Genomic DNA, 25,528 nt, shown 5'->3' on the forward strand with positions numbered 1-25,528 from the left:
AAAGTACTATGTTGCCCATACTAAGATATTCAGAAAGTCTTTTCAGCTGTTTGTGGCGTTTTGACCTTCGGCAACGGGCTGTCCAAGGCCTCCATGTCCTGATGGCTTTCGGCTTGCATTTCCTTTTGCCATTCACTGGCCAACAGGATACTTCATGGCCGGCCTATGGCACATACCACAAGTGCTTTTTTTTTTATTTACCACTGCCTTCCTCTCTGGTGCTCCCCTTGTGGACATCTGCAGGACTTCAACATGGAGGTCTGTCCACACCTTCACCAGGTTTTACTGTGTCAAGAGACTTCACGCATTAGTCCTGTCCTTCAGCATCTGCTCACCTAAGGTGAGGTTTATCCTGAAGGTAAGCCTTTTGTCCACCTCCTGGTTTAGCATTGTATACATAGCTGTGTGTACTGCTGTCTAACCTATTCAAACAGGATGTGGATGTATGAAAGATACCAATGCTGGAAAACAGGAGCTACAGGTAAATAACATATTCCTTTTAATTCATCTTGAAATCCTGGCTGTCATAAATTGTCACACAAATCTCTCAACAAGCCAACTTTACCAATTTCTTTAATGTTGCTCGGTCAACATTTTAGCCTTCTGTGTTTCTTATTGTTGATTACTTCCTGCAAAATAGCCACAGGCTCTTAATGCAATCCAGATGATAATTTGTTTATAATTATTTCTATTATTCCCCCTGCCCCAACCACGTCAGACCTCAGAACTGGGTGTTACGGAACACGTGGAAGGCGATCCCTCCAAGTTCGCCCTGTGGGTAGGAAGAGCTCCGTCTGACAACAAAATTGTTCTGAAGGTAAATACTTTTAATGTGTTTTGTCTTTATTTACATATAGTTTTGACATCACTTACTACCATCCTGTTGTTGTTTACATTGTTTCAGTGCTCTTTTTAATGATAGTGATGTTGGCGAAATTAATTCAAACCTGATTTCAAATTGATATCTGTGGTATCCAGGTCAAAGCAAGTATATTACTTGAATTCAGAAATGGTGAATGCATAAACTTTCTTTTCTTAAACACCTTTTTTATTAGCACACTTGGTAACTCATGTCAAAATACAACAAGCTATCTTTGCTGGTAGAGAATTCAGGACAGCTGGACCTTTGTTTGGGTAATATCACGCATGAAATGAGGATACATGAGTGAACAGTAGGGTAGATCACATAGTTAATGTCCAGGGACTCCAATAGCAGGGGTGTGTAGTTCGCATGGACTGTGTGGTTGAAATCTCATTGGACGTTGACATTGTGTGTAGGAGGTACGTCTTAAGTGGTGACCATATATTGCTTGGACGAGCCTCGGGTGGTTGCATATGTGCTTATTTATCTTCCATATAATTAGCCCACACCACATCCTTTAGCCAATGGTCTTTGTTGGAAACATGCACACTCGTCCAGCACAGCAAAATATAGTGTTTGGCCAAGAGAAGGCACAATCGTACAAACATACTCGTGCTACTCAAGGACAGGCCAGAGATACGGAACAAGCAAAGTGTGTGCACTGGACAAGCAGTAGTGCTAGGGGATCGACAGTTTTACAGGTCGTTTCAGACAATGTTGCACAGACATCACTCCAAAAGGGCGTAAGTTTGGGGCAGTCCCATATCATATCAAAATACTAAGCATTAGGAAACATACAGCATGGGCATGCCCCAGTGCCCTACTTGGAGAACAGATGAAGCAGACCTGGGTTATAGTGATACCAGTGCAACACTTTTAGTTGCATCAGTCTGAATCGGGAATTGTACGACACCTTCCATTTTTGTGCATACATATCAGACCAGAAATCTTTGTTTACATATAGTTGGAGGTCCACAGCCCACTTTTCCCATGCATTATGATGTGGTATGTCAGAGTGGGCCTGAATCAGGTGTTATAAGGATGACATACAGCTGCGACTGTCGTGTGCAGTCAAAACAAACCCCAGCAGAGCACTGTTCTGGTGTTCAATCGGGAAGCAACCCCACAGTTTCCTACATGCCTTTCGTAGGCCAGCATATTGCAACCACTGGAAGGTCATGCTACACACCAATCCACGTATGTCGGTGGTCTTTGGTGGTAACTTCAATCAGAACAGTGATCCCAATGTGCAGAACCTGTGTCGTATCCAAGCCCCACGGGAGCCGGAATCTACCTGTGATAGGGAGGGAACACATTTCCAAAGGTGGAAGTTTTCATGGTATGGAGCAGGAACGCTTATCTCCATCCATGTTTAACGCCAGGCCAGTGCTGTGACACTAGGTGGGTCAAAACCACAGTCATCCGCAAACCTGGCAGGGAGAACTAGCAATTGGAGATCCCTGTCGCCCGCTGAGAGTCTCTTGAGCTGTACGTGAGTGTGGTGAGTTGTTCTCAAACCAGGAGATTGCAAATTGTGCCTGTGCAGACATCTAGTATAGCCGGACATTAGGTGCTGCAAACCCTCCCCTATCGTGTGGTTGTGTTAATGTATCCCATTTGAACCGTACTGCACGGGAGTGCCAGACGAATTTGCAAATTTTACTTTCTAATTCCTGAAAGAGTGCTCTCCCAGGCCACAACAGTACATTGAGGAACAGATACAGAAGCTTAGGGAGTACTTTCATTTTCAGAAGTGCTATTTTACCAGCGATTGTGATGGATGGGTGGATCTAGTTTGCGAGTTTAGCTCGCAGTTGAGTCATATATACAGTGTAGTTGCGGTCATGTAGAGACGGGCTGGGCGACTGTCAACCCCAAGTAGCGTATGGTCTCTGGCGCCCACTTGAAACCCTGTAGGTCTTGAGGTCGGGTGGTAGCGTCCGTGAGGGGGAAGAGCTCTGACTTCAATTTACTCGGAGGCCCAAAACCTCTTCAAAGTCCAAAATATCTTACATAATGGGCATTAAGTGTTCTCTGGGGTTCCGAATATATAACAGCGCATCGTCTGCATAAAGGGAAATTATCTGCCGTTCTCACGCCATTCTGATACCTCAGTGTCTATGTTTAAGGCGTACTATATCTGACAATAGCAAATATCAGGGGAGATCAGGGGCATCCCTGACAAGTGCTTCTGCTTACAGCGAAATGCGAGGAGAGCAACCCATTTGTACTGACCCTGGCCACCGGTGATGTATAAAGGCGGGATAAAGCTTCAGGGAACACTTGGCCAAACTAGTACCTTGACAATAAGGCATACATGAATCGTCAAGACACAGAATCAAACGCCTTTTGAATGTCTAGTCTAGCAGCCACTGCCTGGACCCCCGGGTCTATCCGTGCCCATATGTTAAAAAGGCGTTGCAGATTCAGTGCTGTGGATCTTCCTGGGATGAACCCTGACTCATCCAGGTGGATGACATATGGCATGAACGGCATCAGTCAAGTGGGCCGTATATTTGCGAACACCTTCACAACTGTATTGATTAGGGAGAGGGGGCATTGATCTGTAGGTTTCTCTGGTTTCAATAAAACTGTGATAACCGCCTCATGCATGCTGCCAGGGAGTGACTGGGACACAAGGTATTCCTGCCACATCTTCAGAAAGTAGGGGACAAGGACCTCCTTGTAGCGCTTCTATAATTCAGCCATGAGGCCGTCCGTGCCTGTGGCTTTCCCGGAAGGTAGATGGTCAATTGCGTGGATGATGTCTTTAAGTGAGACCGGGAAGTCCAGTTGGGCCCTGGTATCTTGTGAGAGTTTACTGAGCAGCAGAGTATCAAGAAACATGTTAATTTCTTCCAAAGTGCGTGTGTCTTTGTTGGCATAGAGGTACGTATAGACATTTGTGAACACCTCATTGATGGCTGGTGGGTGTGTGTGCTGGGCTACCAGAGGCGTCAGTTACAATTGGAATGCATCCGCTGCATCCGCTGCCGTTTTCACAACAAGCCATGCGGGCAAGCAGTTTACCAGGCCTCTCGCCTTCGCCATACTTCCCAGCCAACAAGGGGGCGTCAAACAATTTTACTTCTCGCTCAGCATGCATCCTAAAGGTGTCGATGGACTCCTTGACCTGTGTCAACGAGGCAGTAGGGGGATCAGCAGCTAGCCCTCATTCTAGTTCCTGGAGTGTTTGCCCTCACATTGCACTACACTGTGTCGGATTGCTTTAGGACACTGAACTCTGCAGACATCGCGATTGTCTCAAATGTAGACCTTGATGCTTTCCCAGTGTGTGCCGGGCGAAAGTACAGAACCCACAGTTTTTTCAAAAAATAATTGTACGTGGTCATTAATACAAACACAGCATATTTTAATACTAATGATTTAAATCTCCAGTTATTACATGGCCTGGAGATTGTTGGTAATGTCAAGGAGATACTGACTGGAGAATGGTCGGAATAGGTGCGTGGACGCGTGTTTGTTTAACCCCTCCAAGAAGTGTATCAGAGATGAGCCTATGCGGGAGTAGGAATCGTGGACCGATGACTAAAAGGAGTAGGATTGGTAATTTGCATGTAGTGTTCTCCAAGCATCTACCAGTCCTAGTGATTGTAAGCCCTCTTTGATAGTGGAGGCTGCTCGTGTGATAGCCCTCTGAGCGTGGGTGGATCTGTCTAGCTTCAGGTCTAGGATAGTATTGAAGTCCCCTCCCCATAGTATAGGGCTCAGTGGGTAACAGCCAAGTTCCTCCATTACGTTAATGTAAAACTGGGGGCCATCCACATTAGGGCCATAAATATTCATCAGTGCCAACTCCCTCCCTGCAAGAGATCAGTGCACCAGGACATATCTACCTAGAGGGTCTATTTTCGCATGTTTGCACCGGAATGGAAGGGATTTATATACCAAGGTCATGACTCCCCTGGATTGTAAGGAGTATGACGTATAAAAGTGATTCCCACCTCAGTTCTTAGTGAACCCCTCGCAGGTTGCAGATAGGGCATGGGTTTCTTGCAAGTACAGGATTTTAACCTTGTGTCTATCCACATATAGGTGCATCTTGCGGCGCTTTATTGGATTGCCTAGGCCACGTATATTCCAACTAAGGCAGGTTATGTCACATATCCTGATACAGATCGTACAGTATTATCACATCCAACATTTTTATTCAACCATCCCAATACCTCGGAGTGACCATCTGTGCCCAGACCTCTCTTAACCTTTTTTTAAACATCCCCAAAACCCCCCCACCCACATCTCCCACAGAAATGGGGTGATGATACACCATCTAAAATACCTACAACCACGAACGCAACATTGCATAGGGAAGCTGATGCACTGGCTCACCCGGGCCGTCACTGGACTTAGTTATAGAGAAAAAAAAAGGATGAGTATTAACATACTTCTAGTACAATTGTACCCCAAGGGGGTAGCATGTTCGCCGTCTTCTGCAATGCTGTGGAGAAGGAGGTTCTCCTCCAAGGATCATGGACGATAGCAAAATAGCAGTCAAGGCTTGCAAAACTGACTGCATAAAGAGATCCGCTGAAAGTGCAAGGGCTGAAAAGAGTAGTCCACCTGCGCGGGTACAGCGATTGGGTTTTGTAACCAGGGCTCAGGGTGTTGGTAAGGTTTCATCCAAGAACTTCATGGCTTTGCCTGGTATTGTGAAGAAGAATGTTTTGTTGTTCCATTCAAATCGTAGTTTGGCAGGGTATAACAATCGCATATTTCAAGCTGTTGTCACATAGCCTTCCACCAGGAAGGATTTCCTCTCTTGTTGAACAGCCACTGAGAAGTCAGGATAGATGTCTATCCTGTTTGAACCCAATATTAGGTCTCCCTGCTCCCGGGCCGACCGAAGGATTGCATCTCTGTTGTGGTAATTGAGTATGCGGGCAGTGATGGGCCATGCGGGGCTTCCGGGTTTAGGTTTAGGAGCCAGGGACCTGTGGGCCCGTTGAATAGCAAATTGCGATGATAATGACGGGTTCCCCAGAAGTGGTAGCAGGGTAGACTCTACCCATTGTTTCAGGGAGGATTCAGTGTTGTCCTCAGGGACTCCTATAATGTGAATATTGTTTCTCCACCTGAATTACTCGCCTGGAGAGTGTAGCCAGTTCGACCCACATTGTGGACATATCATCTTCCACTGTGCCCACCCTTGTCTGGGCCTTCAATGGGCATTGGTCTGTCTTGTCAATTTGTGTCTTAATGAAGTCAATGGTGCTGGTCATATCATCAAGCTTGCTATGCACCTTAGCGAATCCCTCACTGAGTTCCATCGGTGCAGATTCAGGCTCTGCGTCAGCGGCCGCACCGCTAGTGGTCGAAGGTTTAGGTATAAATGTAATATATTGGCTCATGGAGCGTTGTTTCTTAGCCCTCCCCCTTTGGTAATCCTGTGTAGCAAGCCAGAGTTGCTGATAGAGGAGGTGGGCGCACTGGTGTGTTGGGCGCCCCAGCCAACCAGTCCACTGTGCACAGCCCGTTCCAGGGCAGTTTGTCCTCCGCTTGGTAGAGAGGCAGTCGAGTGAGAGCAGCACCAAGATCCGAGGTAGTAAATCAATTAAGGGTGATCCCAGGGTAATCTTATCAGGTTATGACATGGTCACAACTTAGATTTGCCCAGGTCTGCATGTGGTCTATGCCAAGCAGCGATTAAGGTGGCACCTGTAGAATTAATCCTCAGCAGCACATGCAGTCTCACGTGCCCCGGGTCTTTACGGTCTTTAGTTAGTTCCGACGGATTGATAGTAGAGGATGGTTTCTGCACTGCCCCAAAATGGCTGCCGGGTCTCCCGCAAGCAGGACTGCCAGACACGTATCTGGATGGGAGGTAGAGGGGCTGAAAGTGTTGACTACCAGATGGTGCTTGTAGTAGCCACAATGCATCCACTCTATGTTCCGCCAGTATTACAGTGGATGGAGGGACGATGGTGCCTCGCAAGCAAGGGGGGTGGCGCTGTGTGGGCAGAAGCGGGTGCACAGGCTAGTGGGGAATCGCCTAGGAAGCTTTTCGTTGCAGGTGTCTTTACAGAGAGGCTGAGGAGCCGTGGCTCCCCTGATACTTCCACAGTGTCCATATGTTGTCTGGGCTCCCCCCGCTACGGACTCACCTCCGTCTCAAACCGCCAGTTTAGATAACGTAGTACGGCAGGCGTCCCGCCTCCAGCAGGCTGGTTGCACAGCCCGCCTCGACCAAACCACCACAGTGGGAGCTGCATGGGGATCGGGGGTCACCAGCCAAAAGGGACCGGGGCGAGGTGAGCCCCCGGTTCTCAGTTCACTTTTCAGCATTTGCTGCGTCTCACAGGATGATGGGCGGTGTAGATCGTCCCTCGCCTGCCATCTCTGAAAGGCGCCCCAAGTCCAACCGCACGCCCCTCACTTTCCGAGTCTCACGGGGAGTGGACCGCCGAACAGCTGAGAATGTCGGGGATCCACTGGTTGCCCTCCAATGTATCGAAATCGGTTAGTCAAGTATATCTGTCCTTGGACAGCCCGGTTGCGGGAGCTCTAGGTAAACACAATCTGGTCCAGAAATAATTTCTGAAGCTTCTGCATGCTGCTATACAGCTTTGAGGTCTGCTCAGCAATAACTCTTGGGGTCCTTTTGCACTGGAAGTGGAGCCATCAACGTTGTTGTCCTCGTTTTCAAAAGAAGAGTCACTCAACATTTCTTCACATTGTCACCAAAATCAAGCTTTAAGGACATCACAGATTGCCACCGCTCCGTGTCCATCAAGGATTACCACCTTTTGCGTGTGTGGTGCCTGGAGAAGGGCGACGACACAGAGAAGTTTGGAAATATCCGATTTACACTGTGAGAGTACATAACAAATCTGTTTTTAAAATGTCAACCACGGAGGAACTACTCAGGAGACCTCAAAGATTTCCTGGTCTGTGCCTGAGACACCAGCGCCATCATGTCCCTCTTGTGCTGCAGAGAAAGAGAAGAAAAAACACCACCACTCTTGCAGAGAGTCTTTCGCTTCTCATGCACATTCCTCATTCATAAGGAAGCAGTTCTTGAGGCCAAGACACAGTTCAGAGTCGGTTGACTCTGCACCTTAGCTTATTGAGACAAGTGACCCAAATCCTTCTTTTCCTGCAGTCTTTTCCAAGCTTGAGGTATGGCAAGCGTTTCACACTCCCATGCTCAAGGTGTTTGAGCAGGTCACAGTGAAACCTCCCTTCCCTGCTGTTCCCATCAAGCATAGGACAAGTCTTCTCTTCTCCCCCTGCACTCCAACGGTTTGTGCCCCAGCAAAGCGCTTGAAGAGCCATTGCCATCTGCATCTTCTGCCCTGGCATGCAAACCTCCTCATTCTCCGCATCATTGTCATCAGTGCCTATACCCTTGACAGTGCAGAGGCCTCCATCATTGTTCCATCAGTGCCGCTGTGCATGGCTTGATCAGAGCATTTTCTGCCAGACACTGTTGAAGAGTTCTTGTGTCAGCCAAGGCCGACCTCGGTTAACGCTGTAGTTGTTTTGCGACATTTGTGACAGTGGGAAGACGACCGCTCCAAGTACTCTTTCTACAGATACCATAGTGACTTTTGGGATGCAAGCAGATTTGACACTTGGCCTAATTCAGAAAGTGACATATTGCCAATTGCAGCTGTTGTTCTGACTTTCAATGCTTTGACAGCTGTAGTAACAAGGCCTGTGGACACCCTGGACTTGGCTGCTCCTGCTTCATCAGAAGAAGTTAAATTGCATGCCCTAACAGATATCCTGAAGCCAATGATAAGTAAGGTTCCCGTACTACCATTTAGTGAGTATTAAATTGACAAGTTGACAGTGGCATGAAGTAGGACAGCCAAGGTACATTGTGTTGACGGACATCTGGCACAGAATTATAGGGCTTGGCCTTCAGACTTTTTTGACAGGTCATCCCATGCCTGAGCGTCTAATGGTTGAGACAGCCAATGCCTGTCCCAGACCCACATCTTAACACTCCCCACACTACCACTCCGCACATGGAGAGCCTATTAAATCGGTCCATGGGAACAAAATATCTTTGCTTCAGGAACTTTTGCCTGGTGTACCATAAATGCGTTTTGTACTTCAGACTCTTACATTCATGATTTTGGGAAGCGACTAGAAGACATGTAACCACATTAGGTCATACAAAGGCCATTCCATTAAATTAGTAAAGGATACGGACAAGAACGTCTTAAGACACAAGAGATTACATCGGCCATGCTATGGTCATGGAGCAGTGGAGCAAGTATTCAGAGGCACTCCTAGGACTGTTACTCTGATTAATTGAGAATGAAGACTGATGAAAGCCTGAGGAACCCTAAGGCTTCCTGCTAAACTGATAAAACATTGGGATTTTCTGCCTCCTTATCTGCTCTCTCTTGCAAGTGAGAAAGATATTGATTTTCCTTTCGAAAGACTGGCATTAGTCCCAGCATTATGCAACTAGGGCAAACGTACATTCTGCCTTTCAAGGGGCATAAGTGCTTCCAGTCCAAACAGTCCAGGTTTGGTTTCATCTATCGTTTGGGGCTGAACAGCTTTAGTTTTTCCCTTTATTGGGTATTGCTCGTCTCCTGTAGTGGGAATGATTCCACTCTTCAGGCGGGCTTAGCAGAATAGTTTTAGACAGATGGGTATTACAGATTGTGGAATAGGGAGACTGTCTGCCCTACCTGAAAATAAAAACTCAAAACAGTACCACTTATTGTCATCTGGATTCATTCCTTTCAAGAGATCGCTCTGCTGCTGATGAAGGGAGTAGTGTAGTTTGTTTGAAATCGTGCAAATTGAGGAACGCTGGTGTGTTACTTCTTGGTTCCCAAGAAAGATGTAGGGTGTTCTGTCCTACAAAGTGTGCCCGGATAATGAGCAGGGAACACGTTCAGTTCATAGGCCCGCACGGCCCTCAGGCATACACACGCACAATAAAATACAGTGACCACTTAGTTTAGCCTCCAGCCTCGGACTGTCGTATGTCCGGGCTAACTTTATTGCCCGCCCACGTCACGTAACTCAGGTCTCCCCTCAAACACCTGACTGGGCCCATTATGGATATACCACTCTCCTCCTAAACTTAGAATGATAAACACTATAACTTTATGTAACAGATGGTCTCTTACGGCTGTTCTTCTGCTTTGCTTCTCCGGCGGTACACCCCCTGTAGCACGTATCCATGAAGACGGGATGATGGTTTTGGTCTCTCCCTTAGCTGATATCGCGAGTGGGACCTTTCTGGCTCTTTCGCCCTGTGGGGGCTTGGAGGTGTTGTCTTGCTGGGGGAATTGCTATGGGCGGTGCGGAATTGTCCTCTGTCTGCTCTAGTGTCTCTTGCTGTGATGGAGAGCTTGCATTAATTGCTGGGTGTTCCAGTTGTTCCTTCCACATTGTTTCTGGTACTTTCCGGAATTGAGACACGTTCCGAGTCACCACTTTGGTTCCTCGTGTGGCGGTGATCATACCGTGGTTTGCATCCCGTACTATCCATGGGTATGACTCATAATTCATTGTCGTTTTCTTTTGGGGTGCTCTGTTCTTTACCAGTACAGTGTCTCCAGGTTGACGTTTCCTGTGTCGAGCATGGCGTGCTTGGCTCTCTTGATTGTTCCTCCTTTCTCGCCTTTCTTCGATTAAGGGAATGTCAGGATCAGGTCTCACCCAGCTCCGGTGAATGGGGAGTTCTGCTTGGATCGGCACTCCGAACATGAGCGCTGATGGGCTCACTCCTGTTGACACATGGGGTGTTTGTCGATGGGTTTGCAGGAATCTGTACACCGCTGTGAGCCAAGGTTGATGATGTGCTTTGGCAATTCGTATGACCTTGTTCAGAGACCCCATGAACCATTCTGCATCGCCATTACCCTGCGGTCAGTATGGGGTGATCTTCTTGTGTTTGCTAGTCAGGTCTTGGAGAAATTGTTTTAGGTCTTGACTCGTGAACGTTGGGCCGTTGTCGCTCTTCAGTTTGGTCGGTATTCCATGCACTGCAAATATTTTTTTGAGTGCAGTGATCACCGAATCTGCGCTTGTAGACATCACATGTTGTACCTCTGGGTAGCGGCTGAACTCATCCACTAGGACTAGGAGATAACCCTCTCCGGCAATGGTGCAGAAGTCCATGCTTACTGCCTCCCACCTGGTGTGACTTCGCGGAGTGCTGATGGGTCCAGGTGGGGCCAGCCTCCTTGCCGATTGGCATGCTGCGCACAATTCGATTAGTTCTATCACACGTTGGTGAATTCGCAGCATCCACTTTCTGGATTTTAGGTAAGACTGAGTCTTCACAATGCCCTGGTAGCCTCTGTGAGCTAACTTCAAAGCTCTTTCTTCCAGCATGCTTGGTAGGATGATCCTATGTCCCTTTAGCAGCATGCTTTCCCCTGACAGTGTGAGTTTGTGGTGAATCCCAAACATTGCTTGTAGTTTTTCCTGGGCTGTTGGTGTGCGCAGGGCCACTGCCCACAGGTAGTTCTTCCACTACCCTGTCTGGACTGCTTGGATGGTTCTCAGCAGGCACGCATCCATCTTCATTTTGTCCGCTATTTCTTGTAGTGTGAGTGCTCGTGGCCATGCGCATGCGACAACGTGACACACATGCTCTTCCGTTTCTGCTGCATGTTGTTCCTCGACCGGAGAGGTAATTTGCAGTGTTGTCAGCTCCGGCCCTGTACTCTACATCGATGTTAAATGGTTGTAGTTGCAGCATCCACTTCTATAGCCTTGCTGGGGGGTGTAGCGCAGACCCCTTGAAGATGGGGATCAGTGGCTTATGAATGGTGAACACGTTGGCCGGTTGGCCCAGAAAGTATACTCTGAAGTGGCGGCAGCCCCACAGGATCGCTAGTGCCTCCTTCTCGATGTGCGCATAGTTCTGCTCTGTTTTCGTTAGCGCTTGGCTGGCGAACGCGATTGGATCTATGCCACCGTCCTTGTCTACTTGTGTCAGGACTGCAGCTAACCCTACTGGGCTGGCGTCCACCAGGCGCTCGGTTTGCCGCTCTACGTTAAATAATGCCATTCTTGTGGTGCCGGACAGTGAGTCCTTTATCTGCTGGAATGCTTGCTGGTGCTCCATTGTCCATTCCCACTGTGTGTCCTTCTTTGTTAGTTCCCATAGGGGTGCTGCAATGGTAGAGAGGTCGGGTATGAATCTGGCGCAGTAGGCCGCCATTCTGTAACGCTCACCAGATTCCCGCAGAGGCGCCGGTCTTGACTGGGTGAATGCCGTATCTTCAAAGGTGATGTGTAACACACGGTTGGCTCTTTGGGCTGGACCTCTGTGCACTGTATGTCTGACTCGAAGAGTAAGATGTCTGCAGATAGAAAATATGGGATTAATGAACTGGGGTTATTGGGTGCCTCTCTCCTCTTCCATTTCTCTTCTCCTGTAGAACCCCAAAGGTTAACGCCCTCACCTTAGGTAAGTGAACGCCGAGCTCTCCATCTGCCTCGGGGCAGGGTGTCGTAACCAGTTTCTTCACTGGATAAGGGTGCAGGCCTCTTGACCTCAGAGGACTGCTGTCCGTCGTTAACTGCACGAACGGTAAGTTCTGGGCACTTCAAATGTCTTAAAAGTCTTTTGTAATGATATCTCTTGTTTTGCAGGGTTCCGGCGATGGCGGATGGCGGGCTGATGAGAGTTGAGGATCGAACCCTCGTGAGGAATAGAAGCGCCTGGAAGCACATAAGTAAGCGCTTGTAGCCTGCTTCACGATGCGCACTAACTGTCCCTTTTATCTTGCAGGTACAAGTTTGGAGCTTTAGAGAAGCTGAAGAGTGCTGGAATACCCACTGGATTCGGCGTGGGAAGGAGTAATGGCACGTGAGTAATAAAGTTGCCCAATGTCTTTAAACGCACCTTCTTTTGTCTTTCAGATGCGGGATGCAGCGCCGAAGGCCTCCGGAGCATGCGAAGAGCTGGTAAGCTTTTGTCTTTCAGATGCCAGAATGCAGCGCGAGGCGTTGGTGACAGCCGATGGACCAGGTAAGAGATGCGCTGCCACTGAAGACCTTAGTGCTAACCTGTTCTTTCTTTGTCTTTACAGGTGCTGCTGAAGACTGGATTCCAGGATGGTAAGCCTTTGTTCCCTTAGGCCCAGGATCAGAAGCAGAAGACACGATGAGCGTTCTGCTGCAGAGAATGCAGAATAACACAAAGCAAGATTCATCCATCGGGTGTGGTTTAAATAGCCTCCTGTAGTGCTTAGGTGTCTCCTTCCACAGCCACGCTTAGGTAAGAAAAGAGCTCCTGCTTTCCAGAAGAGTTCCAGTGTTCTGAACCTAGGGAGTGGCTCCTGCCCCACCCAACAGGAAAAGTAGTCCCAAACAGAAGAGGATCAGGGGTTCAACTGGCAGGTAAGTAAGCAGCATGGTCTGCTGCAGGTAAGTCCACCCAAGCATTATGAGCCCGGCGCTTCCAGCCCTGGGCATCTTTATGAGCCTGGTGCCACTGGCGCCAGGACAGGGTCCAAAAGGTCCCAATTGGGACTGGCTGGCACTCGGAACCGGGGTTATGGGTCTGCTTCCAAGGGAGTCGGGCAAGTCCTGATCTTTTGGAAGCAGAGATCATGACGGCACCCCCCTCAAGGCCCCTCCCAAACCGGGCTTCTCCGGGGGTTTGGGCTTGTTAGGAAATGTTCGATGAAATCTTTTGATTAGACGAGGCGCGTGGACATATTCTGCAGGTTCCCAGGATCTTTCTTGGGGACCGTAGCCTTTCCAGTCAATCAGGTAAAATAGTTTAGATTTGGAGATCTTGGAATCCAGGATGCTTTTGACTTCAAACTCGAGTTCTCCATCAACTAGAATAGGTTTTGGAGATGTAGTTAGTCGGGTTTGAGGTTGCACGGGTTTTAATAGAGAGACGTGGAAGACCGGATGTATCTTCATGTGAGGGGGCAAGTCCAACTTGACCGCTACTGGATTTACTATGGTAGTGATGGAATAGGGACCAAGGTATCTTGGGTTGAATGTGCGTGGTCCTTTTAGAGGTAGATATTTGGTGGATAACCAGACTTGATCTCCCACTTGATATTGGGGGGCTTCCTTCCGATGTTGGTCTGCTCCTTTCTTGTATTGTTCTTTAGCCCTTTGAAGGTGAGAAACGGCTTCCTTAAAGGCTTGGGTGATTGTAGAATGCAGGTGGTCTACTGCTGGTGCTCCAAGATCTTGGAGTGGATCCAACTCCGAGGTTCGAGGGTGACTACCGTATAAAAGAAAAAACGGGGTTTTCCCAGTTCCTGAGTGGACAGAGTTATTGTAGGCATATTCGGCTATCCAAAGGATATCTTTCCAAGTTTTTTCAGTTTGTCGTAGCATGCAACGCAAATACTGTTCCAGAGTTTGATTGGTCCTCTCGGTTTGTCCGTCGATTTGAGGGTGGTGGCTAGTCGAAAGTCTCACATCAATTTGAGCCGACCGACAGCAACTTCGCCAAAAATGAGAAATAAATTGACTACCTCGATCCGAAATTAGAACTGAAGGAAAACCGTGCAGTCGGACGATGTTTTTGAGAAATTCTCGGGCCAGAGTTGCTGCTGTTGGTAAGCCTTTGAGTGGAATGAAATGCGCCATCTTGGAGAATAGGTCCACGATTACTAGGATCGGATTGTATCCGGAGCATGGAGGTAGATCGGTGATGAAGTCCATAGAAAGCGTATGCCAAGGGTGAGGCGGGATGTCAATAGGGCGCAAGAGGCCGGCAGGTTTTTCCTTTTCACTCTTGTTTTGGGCGCATACTCCACAGGACATTATAAAGTCTCTGATATCTTTTTTCCAAGACGGCCACCAGAAGTAGCGCTTGATCTTTTCCGAGGTCTTGGTCATACCGGGATGTCCTTCCATTAAAGAATCGTGATAACAAGAGATTACCTTTTTCTGTAAATCTGTGCTGGGCAGGTATAACCGTTCTTGGAAATATAATAGGTTGTCCTTCACCGTAAAGTCCTTTCCCTGCAGATGCCAATTCTGTATGTCTGCTGGAGTTACCAGTAGCCTGGCTTTATCCTTAACTTCCTCTATGGATTGTGTGGCGATTACACCTAGAATTCTTTGTTCGGGAATGATAGGTACAGGTTTAGGATTGATCAAATGTTCTTCCACTCCCATCCGAGAAAGGGCATCAGCTTTACCGTTTTTTGTACCAGGTCGATAGGTAATTATGAAGTCAAACCCGGCAAAGAATAGTGCCCAACCGAGTTGCCTAGAGGATTGAGCTTTTGCGGTTTTCAAATATTGCAGGTTTCGGTGATCTGTAATCACAGTAACGGTGTGTCGGGCCCCCAGAAGATAATGCCGCCAAGCCTTAAAGGCGGACTTGATAGCTAGAAGTTCCTTATCAGTAATAGTGTAATTGATTTCAGGAGGCGAGAATTTGCGGGACCAAAATGCCACGGGATGCAACTGATTGGTTACTGGGTCCTTTTGTGATAGAACTGCCCCCATGGCAAGGCTCGAAGCATCAGTTTCAACGATGTAGGGGAGTTCTGGGCGAGGATGTTTTAAGATCGGTGCAGAGATAAATCTAGTCTTCAAATTCTGGAAAGCTTGTTCCGCCTCGGTAGACCATTCAAAACGTTTGCTTTTCTTTAACAAGGCGGTGATGGGCTGGACTATTCGAGAGAATTCGGGGATAAACCTGCGGTAAAAGTTAGCGAAGCCTAACATGCTTTGAACACCTTTTTCCGGAGGATGGCGATGGCCATTTGAGAATTGCATCGACCTTCTTTGAATCCATACGCACTCCGCTAGGTGATGATATGAATCCCAAGAATTCGACTTCAGTCACGTTGAAAACACATTTTTCCAACTTAGCGAAAAGTTTGTGTTGACGCAATCTCTCGAGGACCATTTTCACGTGTTTCCGATGTTCAGTTTCCGATGAAGAATAAACGAGGATGTCATCAATGTAAACAACAACACACACATCTATGAGCTCTCTGAGGACATCGTTCATAAAATATTGAAAGGCGGCCGGGGCATTGCAAAGTCCGAAGGGCATGACCTGATATTCAAATAGCCCATACTTGGTGCGGAAGGCCGTCTTCCATTCATCGCCCTCTTTCACTCGTACCAAGTGGTAGGCTCCTCTAAGATCCAGCTTTGTATATATGCATGCTTTTCTGACTTGGTCCAGGAGTTCAGGGATCAAAGGTAACGGATATCTATTCTTAACGGTGATCTGGTTCAGGGCGCGATAATCTATACAAGTTTTAAGGTCCCCTTCTTTTTTTGGAACGAAGAACAAAGCTGAGGAAGCAGGGGACTTGGAAGGACGAATAAACCCATTCGCTAGGTATTGATCCAGGTATTGTCGGAGGTGAAGATTCTCAGGCTCGGTGAGGGCATAAATTCTACTACAAGGAGGAGTAGATCCAGGTATCAGGTCTATCTGGCAGTCATAAGACCTATGAGGAGGTAGAGAGTTAGCCTGATCCTTCCGGAAAACATCTTGGAATTCTAGGTATTCAGGAGGTAACTGGGGAGCCTCCGAGGCAATTGCTGCCAGTGCAACACCAGGTCGAGGGTGACAAGTAGAGACACATTCTGGAAACTGAACCGTTCTTGCTCGCCAATCGATCTGAGGATTGTGCTTCTCTAACCAAGGAATCCTAGAATAATCTGGAACTGAGGGGCCTTGATCACATCGAACACGATCTTCTCATGGTGTCCATCTTGACTTACTAGCGTCACTTCTTGGGTGGTATGCGTTACTGGTCCGGAGGCTATCTCCGTACCATCCACCGTAGTAATGACGTCCTTTACAGCCTTTGGACAAAGAGTCAGATTCATCCTCAAAACCATTTCATGATCCACATAATTGCCGATGGCACCGCTGTCGACGTAAGCTTCAATCGCATGTAATCGATCCGGATGTTCAGGGCTAATGAGGACCATAGGTATCACGAAATGCGAGGTCACGGAACTGGTTTTAACGCTCGGCAAGAGGACCTCTATTCTTGTCGGGCGAGGTCGTTTCCCTGCTCAGAGTTTGTGACCCTGGTAACTGCAGCTCCTACTGCCTTCTTGGCTGGTTTCACCGGACAGTCTCGAAGAAAGTGCCCCGAGTTTCCGCAATAGAGGCATAATTGCAACTGTTTTCTCCTTTCCCGCTCCTTTTGTGTTAGTGGTCCTTTCAGACCCCCTATTTGCATGGGTTCCCCGGAGTCTACTCCTTTGGTAGGAGTTGGTGGTTTGGAAAATACTCGAGCATCAAACTTGGAACGATCGGCCTTCATGTTCTGCAGTCTGTGGTCAATTTGAACGACTAAGTCAATATAGTCCAAACAGTCTTGCGGGGGATTCACTACTTGGGCTAACACATCTTTGAGCTCTCCACGTAGACCTCTATAAAACAGCGTAATCCTTTTGTTCTCAGGCCATCGAGTTTCCACTATCAGTCTGTTGAAAGACGCAATATAAGCCAAAAGGTCTTGATTACCTTGTCGCAATGAAAGAAGCTCATTGTCCAAGGCCTGCCCCTGTGAATGTCTTGCAAACAGTTTTTCCATACTGAGCTGAAAAGCTTGAAAATCATGGAGAACCGGATCATCTTGATTAACTAGAGGGATCGACCAGTCTGCCGCATTGCCACTAAGGTACGAAAGCACGAAAGCTACCTTAGCTTGATCAGTTGGAAAGGCTGCTGGCCGGCATAAGAAGTGCAACCGGCACTGATTAATAAATACTGCAAACCTCTTTGGGTCACCAGAAAATCGTTCGGGCGGAGCCAGAGGTACATTCCCAGGTAGGTTGATCTGCACTGGGTTCGTAGAGGATGTTGAAGGAAGATTTGCCCCTGATGCGGGTAACGGAGTTTGTCCGGCTTGTGACTGTAGCAATTGTCTAGCGAGATCGTCTGTTCGCTCCTTGGAAATAATCAGTTCCCTTCTTAGAGCATTCGTTTCCTGACGGGCTGCATGCACTTCTGCTCTTAGTTCCCCAAGTAACTGGGCTAGCTGGTCGGTATCCGAGGTTTCCATAGCGCCTGGGTGGGAGTTTTGCGGTAGGCTTTGTGTTCTGTAACGCTCACCTGATTCCCGCAGAGGCGCCGGTCTTGTCTGGGTGAATGCCGTATCTTCAAAGGTGATGTGTAACACACGGTTGGCTCTTTGGGCTGGACCTCTGTGCACTGTATGTCTGACTCGAAGAGTAAGATGTCTGCAGATAGAAAATATGGGATTAATGAACTGGGGTTATTGGGTGCCTCTCTCCTCTTCCCTTTCTCTTCTCCTGTAGAACCCCAAAGGTTAACGCCCTCACCTTAGGTAAGTGAACGCCGAGCTCTCCATCTGCCTCGGGGCAGGGTGTCGTAACCAGTTTCTTCACTGGATAAGGGTGCAGGCCTCTTGACCTCAGAGGACTGCTGTCCGTCGTTAACTGCACGAACGGTAAGTTCTGGGCACTTCAAATGTCTTAAAAGTTTTTTGTAATGATATCTCTTGTTTTGCAGGGTTCCGGCGATGGCGGATGGCGGGCTGATGAGAGTTGAGGATCGAACCCGCGTGAGGAATAGAAGCGCCTGGAAGCACATAAGTAAGCGCTTGTAGCCTGCTTCACGATGCGCACTAACTGTCCCTTTTATCTTGCAGGTACAAGTTCGGAGCTTTAGAGAAGCTGAAGAGTGCTGGAATACCCACTGGATTCGGCGTGGGAAGGAGTAATGGCACGTGAGTAATAAAGTTGCCCAATGTCTTTAAACGCACCTTCTTTTGTCTTTCAGATGCGGGATGCAGCGCCGAAGGCCTCCGGAGCGTGCGAAGAGCTGGTACGCTTTTGTCTTTCAGATGCCGGAATGCAGTGCGAAGACCTCCGGAGCATGCGAAGAGTAGGTAAGCCTTTGTTTTTCAGATGCCAGAATGCATTGGTGACAGCCGATGGACCAGGTAAGAGATGCGCTGCCACTGAAGACCGTAGTGCTAACCTGTTCTTTCTTTGTCTTTACAGGTGCTGCTGAAGACTGGATTCCAGGATGGTAAGCCTTTGTTCCCTTAGGCCCAGGATCAGAAGCAGAAGACACGATGAGCGTTCTGCTGCAGAGAATGCAGAATAACACAAAGCAAGATTCATCCATCGGGTGTGGTTTAAATAGCCTCCTGTAGTGCTTAGGTGTCTCCTTCCACAGCCACGCCTAGGTAAGAAAAGAGTTCCTGCTTTCCAGAAGAGTTCCAGTGTTCTGAACCTAGGGAGTGGCTCCTGCCCCACCCAACAGGAAAAGTAGTCCCAAACAGAAGAGGATCAGGGGTTCAACTGGCAGGTAAGTAAGCAGCATGGTCTGCTGCAGGTAAGTCCACCCAAGCATTATGAGCCCGGCGCTTCCAGCGCTGGGACTGGGCATCTTTATGAGCCTGGTGCCACTGGCGCCAGGACAGGGTCCAAAAGGTCCCAATTGGGACTGGCTGGCACTCGGACCGGGGTTATGGGTCTGCTTCCAAGGGAGTCGGGCAAGTCCTGATCTTTTGGAAGCAGAGATCATGACACATGCCCATGAAGCTTCTCATCTCTGTGGCTGATGTTGGGGCTTTTGTGCTCTTTATGTCACTCACTTTGGCTGGGTCCGGTGATACCCTATTGGAGTTAAAGACATACCCAAAGAAGCAGAGTTCCTTCTTGCTGAAGTCACATTTTTCCGCATTCAGGGTGAGCACGGCCTCCTCTAAGCGTCGTAGGACTGCTGCGAGTCGCTCGTGATGTTCGCTTGCGGTAGTGCCATAAACGAGTATGTCTTTGCGTATATCATTGCTTCCTCTCAGGTCGTGCAGAACTCTCCTAATTTCATTTTGAAACACCTCCACTACGGAAAATATGCCGAAGTTTAGTCATTTATAGCTCTGCAGGCCTAGGAGGGACGATAACATTGTTATGTATGTTGATTCTTTAGCCAGCCGCAGTTGATGATACCCGCACCTGAGGTCTAACTTGCTAAAGACATTGGCTCCGCTCCAGTCAGGTCTACGATTAGTTTGTCGATGGTTGGTGTGACGTGGTGTTCTTGTCCGATGGCTGCATTGGGTAGTCTCATGTCTAAACCTATTCTTAAAACATTTGGCTGTTACGGTTTTGTGCGACAACCACCGTTGACACCCATGGGGTGGGTCCAGAGGTCTTTTCAATGATTCCTAATTCCTCCAGTTTTTCAGGCTCTTTCTCGCCAGGTTGTCTCATGGGAAATGGAATGCGGCGGTGCCGTACTGCTTTTGGTTCTATCCTTGGATCGATATGTAATTTAATTGTCCTGCCTCGGAAGCACCCAGTGCCTTGGAATACTCTGTGGTGTTTTCTGAGAAGGCTGTCTATCCCTGTAGGATTGATGCTGAATGCAAACTGTATCAGGCGCAGTCTTTCTGCTGTTCGACAACTCAAGAGCGTTTCCAGGCCAGCGTCCACCACATATATTCTCGCTCGGCATGAGTTTCCATCATAGGTCAGACTCGACCGGAATTATCCTTGTATGGGTAGTGACTTTCGGCTGCCATATGCGAATAGTTCCACACGCCTGTCTTGAAGCGCTGGTTTTGGGTCAAGTTTGTTATATGTGTGGGTTGGCATGACGTTGACCGTCGCTCCTGTGTCTATGACCACCTTGGTGGGGTTCCCATCTGACAGGACTCTGCAGGACGGTCGACTGCTCTGTCTTCTCCTCTTCCCATGTATTGTTCTGGGCGGTTATATGGCTGAGATCATATGTACATGATGGCCTTTCTTACTTGTCTTTCTCTGCCTTTCTTTCGTTTGTCAGGGGACCTACTCTCGTCGGATGATTCTTCGGATTCACTGCTTCTGGATGACCTCTGTGAGCTATCCACTGCTCTAGCTCTCCCACTTTCTCTCGATTGGCGAGATGATTTGCATTGGTTGGGGTCCCTTTGGCGTTCTTGTTGTTGGTTTGTCTCTCTCGGGCTTGATGGGTTTAGCCACACTGCTGCAAAATGGTTCAAGCATTTGCATTTCCTGCACGTTATACCCCATGCGGGGCACAGTTCGGTTCTGTGCCATGGGCCACCGCACTACTTTGTGTAGTTGGGGCGCCTCTCCTCCTGCGGCCGGTTGTCTGGACCCATTTTTATGGCTGCGACTTCTTCGCCTTTCCGGGGGCAATCCAGCGGCAAACGTTGAATTGCAGCTTCCATCACTGCAACCTGGTCATCGGTTCCTTCTCAGAGCCTTCCCATTTCTAGAATGTGGGTCAGTGGAAAATTTTTATCGGATAAAATGGCTCTCTGCAGCTTTTCGGACGATAGGCCATTTATGATTTGCAGACGGATTGCAAACTCCTCGTTTGGGAATTCACACCCCACAGCTAGCTCCCTCAGCCTGGCGTGGAAGTCATCGATTGTCTCCTTTTCCCTTTGGCGGGTCATACAGAAGTGGAACCTTTCATTATCAGGGTTGAGTTCTGGCTTAAACTTGTTAGTAAGTGCCACTTTGGCTCTGTTCTAGTCATCCACTGCTCTGTTGTTGGGGAGTATGTTGAACAAGCGTTGTGTTGCAGCACCAATATTCAGTAGGAGGAGCGTGCGTCTTCGCTTATCTTCAGTTATGTCTCTTGCTTCTAGATGCAATTCAAATTGCTGTAGTCATACATCCCACCTGAGTGCTGTGCCTGTGGTGTATGGGTCGAACGGCCGCATGAGGGTTGTCTGTGACGTTTCTTGGTTGTCTGGATTTGTTAAGCAGAATTATATGCAGTACCCTTTGGGAACACCACACACAATTAAGACTACAAGTGACAGTACAAATTCACCTTTGGTACAAGCCTGTACTACACAATTAAAGTGGTAGCAGTGGCTGAGCAGCCAGACTTATCTCAAGAGTAAGTGAGCAGTATCAAATAGTTACACAAAGGACAGCAATTACTATAATTCAGGCAAACGCTGACTCAAGGGGTTTCAAGTAAATGAATATACATTTATTTCACTCTTCAGTTATATAACAGTTCACTCTTCTAAGCAGTTTAAAAATCACACTCTTAATACACCACACAACTTCCCTTAACTTCCAGACAAGTTAAGCTCACAAAATGAAGTGGGAGCAAAATGGCACTCCAGCAATTTAAAAGGGAGGGAAAGACAGAAGTTAACATACATCGAATCACACCAACAGGTGTGATTCAATTTATGTTTGTTTTAATTTCAATTTACTCAGGGCAATCGAACAAGAGAGACTACAATGATAAAATCAGATAGAAAAGGATTAGAGCCAAAGTCAATGGCTCAAGATAATACAGTTCAGTGTAGTTTGCGGTAAAGTTCATGGCACGGTTTCCGGACGAGGTTGGTTGGTAGAAAAGTTAGTTCAAAGAGAAGAGAAGGACAAGCCCTCGGATTGGAAAAAGATTTCAAACACTTTCACCGCGGCTGAACGAAACAAACAACCGGATTTGCACAGTAACTTAAAACAGAGAGGGAGCTGTAGTTGAGGCAGAAGTTCCTGGTAGTTCCTGCAGGCTCACGGTTCCTGAAGTGACTGTTGGACTGATCAGAAGTAGAAAGAATGGAGAGTCCTGCCCTACCCAGGGAGGAAACCAGCAGCAGAGCAAAGCAACGAATAAAAGGTGCGCTCCTTAAAACCCAAGCAGGGTCCGACCTTCCTGGCTATCCGGCCCACTGTAGCTCTGTACAGCGAATTCGACCAGAGGAGGGGACCTAGCTTGTAGTTTGGGCAAACTGGTTGGTCCCACCAGCTCAAGGGAAGAAGTTTCCTGGAGGATCTTCTCTGTCGTTGGAATCTGAAGATTCGGACCTGCAGCAGAGCTTCACCGGGCGGTTCAGTCGTGGTAGGGGTCCTCTTCCGTCAGTTCCTCGTAGGTTCTTTCGTTCCAGTGGCGACTCTGCTCTTGCAGTCCCAGAGAACTGCTTTTTATGCAGTGTTCTCCCATTCATACAGCCTGGCTGTCAATCGCACAGCAGGGGGGCTGTCCTGGCAAGGACAGTCGCCCAGCCAATCAAACAGGAGTGCAACTTGGGTTACCAAGGGAACCCATGGCAGGGGTACTAAAACCCCTCCCTCACATTCTGCCTACCCAGACTCTCAGGCGCCTAAAGGAGGGTTTCTGTGTGGAAGCCCGCAAAAAGGCAATGAACAAAGGGACAAAACCTGGTTTTGGTGCGCAGAGTAAAACACGAGAAAGACATTTACAAAAAGAAATGGCTAATAGAACCCAGCCGGAACCGTAATAAATTATATATGGTCAAGCGGGTTTATGTTTGAGGCTAATATAATAGCCTAAAACAATACCATGGTTATTTAAGATAACCGCAGTATAAAAAATAGGGTAGATATCACTGCCACCAGCCAAATCTTAGTGTAAAGGGAGCGAAACAATGCTCCAAGAGACACAGACAAAAATGATAGAAATTCACCCTTTACAATACTCCATGGAAGATGGGGTGTACTGAGTCTGTGGTAAAAGTGACTAAATAAAGTTAATGGCAATATCTTTTCTGGGGGACAGTAGTCAGCCCCAGAAATGGAGTCGGTGGGAAGTCTAAAAGACAACCCTGTGTCACTGCACTGAAGGTGCTGTGTAACACACAAGGAAGAATATGGTGCCATGGAGTAGGTGAGGCTCCAGTGCCCAAGATCAAACAAAAAGTAGAAATACACATAGCAAAACACATGTAAGAGTGGGAAAAAAGGTTCACTCTTACCAGGTGAGAAAAATAAATCCTAGGAATCCAGCAAAGCTGCTGAGGGACTCAGTAGGTAAAGGAAATCAAGCATTTATCAGAATTCTCCCTAACAGGATTGAATAGGTTACTCCACCTATCTGCAGTAATCCCCCCGCTCTGGATGGGCTAGCATTTGGGCTTGCCATGCTTGCTGTCTGTTCTGGGCTAGCGGGTAGCGTGAAATTGCCTGGGATTTGCACTTCCCGTGTGCAATCGCACGTGCGCCCACGTGTCCTTCAGGTGGTTTTGAATTGCTGTGATGGGCAGTGGGTATGCTTAACTCTGTCATTCCTCCACAGCCCTGGGTGTTTACAGAGGCGTTGCTAAGGGAGGCGGGGGGCTTAGGGGGCTATAGCCCCTGGTCTTTTGGTTGTAGCCCCAGATAGAATCTCACGGTCTACAACCAAAAGGTTAGCTAGCCCAGAGTCCTGAAAAGCCTGACCTTAGTGTAGCCCCAGATCTTTTCCAGACCTAGCAACACCCCTGGGTGTTTATGTCCAGTAGTGTGGTTGTAGCAGCTGTATTTTTGCAGCATGGGGAGCTCAGTGCTGAGAGGTTTGTGACTGAACATACAGTAAAAGATTCAAGTCTTTGTAACGTTGCTGTTGGAACTGGGCGGTAAATAAGCACGTTGTGGTGAAGACAGCGCTTACTGGCGTGTTTTGAGTGGTCAGGTGGAACGTTCTGCAATCTCTGTTGCGATGCGATTTGCAATCGTGTTGATTCTGTTCCTTTCCGTTTTCAGAATGCTCTGTACATTCATCCAAATTGCATAGGACGAATGGCATTTGCCTTCCATAAAAGCAATACGCACACAAAACCAAGAGAGGATATTTTCTTCAAATAATGTTTTTGAAAACGTTAACATGTGTGCATGTTTTAAACTCCAAGAACCAATACAAAGATTTTCCCTGGAACTTGCAGTACCGAAATTGGACATGTCACCTTAGTTGTTGGTTATTTTTCATGAGGTTAAATAGTGTGGTGGTGAGGTGTTGAGGTGGTGAGTTGTTCAGCCTGCACACCTGATGGCTGTGGTTCAATCACTGAGGTCGGCTAATTCATGAATTCAAAGAGGACCTTCAATGTTTTCTCATTTCAGTTCGGGGGGACCGAGTCCACCCTCTGAAAAAAGTGGGTGGACTGCATCCACCCGCATGTAACCTCAACTTGAGCCCTGGCAAACTGGCCAAAAAGAATGTAAACTGAAAAAATAGGAATACATTTTTTTTTTTGCTTCAGCTTTCATTCTTTTTGGCCAGTTTGCCTTATGTTTTAGTTGCCCTTCAATTTAGGGCAACTAAAAAATAAGACTAACTGTCCAAAAAGAATAAAAGTTTAAGCAAAATAAACGCGGCAATACTGCATTTGCACCGTTTCTGGGTCCAGTCCAATCCTCCATTCGATTGGCTGCAAAAGATCGCTGCAGGTAGCCAATCGGATGGAGGATTGGATGGGACGAAAATCCAGAGACTCCAGGGTCTTCCCCGGAGACCCTGAGAAATGGCTAAAAACCCAGAGTCTCCGGTGGAAAACCCAGAGGTTAGGCAGGTATGGCCTGAACTGTGAACTGTGCACTCTTCAGCAAGCCCGGCGCCTGGTGCCGCTGAAGCCTGATGCCGCTGGGGCCATGTAGGGATCCCGCTGTACAGGAGAGGGGGGAAGAGCGGGTAGCAGGTCACAATAAGAAGAGCCTAGAAAAGGGAGAAAGGTATGATATGATATTTTATTTATATCTCGCCCATACACGAGTGTTTCAAGGCACGAAAGTTATGGCTCAGCTGCATCTTCCTTGGAGATACCAGAAGAAGTGGTGCATGTCATCCTTTCCGACTGGCTAGCGGATACTTGCACAACTATTCAGGAGGCTCAATACAGGCGCCCCAGAGGCAAAGGAAGCATAACCCCTTCGGAGGTGGGAGAGGTAAAGGGGTAAGAGACTGAGAGGCATAAGGCGAGCAATCCGAGTGTTGGAAGCACCGAGGGACATGTGGATGGGCCTGCA

The 25,528-nt window shown here is 47.9% G+C and overlaps 1 protein-coding gene across 1 annotated transcript in view; it reads left to right on the top strand.

Annotated features, from left to right (window-relative positions):
* The window catches only part of TRIO (trio Rho guanine nucleotide exchange factor), a 3,834,156-nt gene that overhangs the window by 3,264,094 nt on the left and 544,534 nt on the right, over positions 1–25,528 (top strand). Inside the window, exon 31 of the mRNA XM_069613780.1 lies at positions 719–817. Within this exon, the coding sequence (XP_069469881.1) occupies positions 719–817 (99 nt within the window). The remainder of the gene's footprint in view (positions 1–718; positions 818–25,528) is intronic.

The sequence above is a fragment of the Ambystoma mexicanum genome, chromosome 5p (genome assembly GCF_040938575.1).
Source record: "Ambystoma mexicanum isolate Mex_15411 chromosome 5p, UKY_AmexF1_1, whole genome shotgun sequence".
Classification (NCBI taxonomy): domain Eukaryota; kingdom Metazoa; phylum Chordata; class Amphibia; order Caudata; family Ambystomatidae; genus Ambystoma; species Ambystoma mexicanum.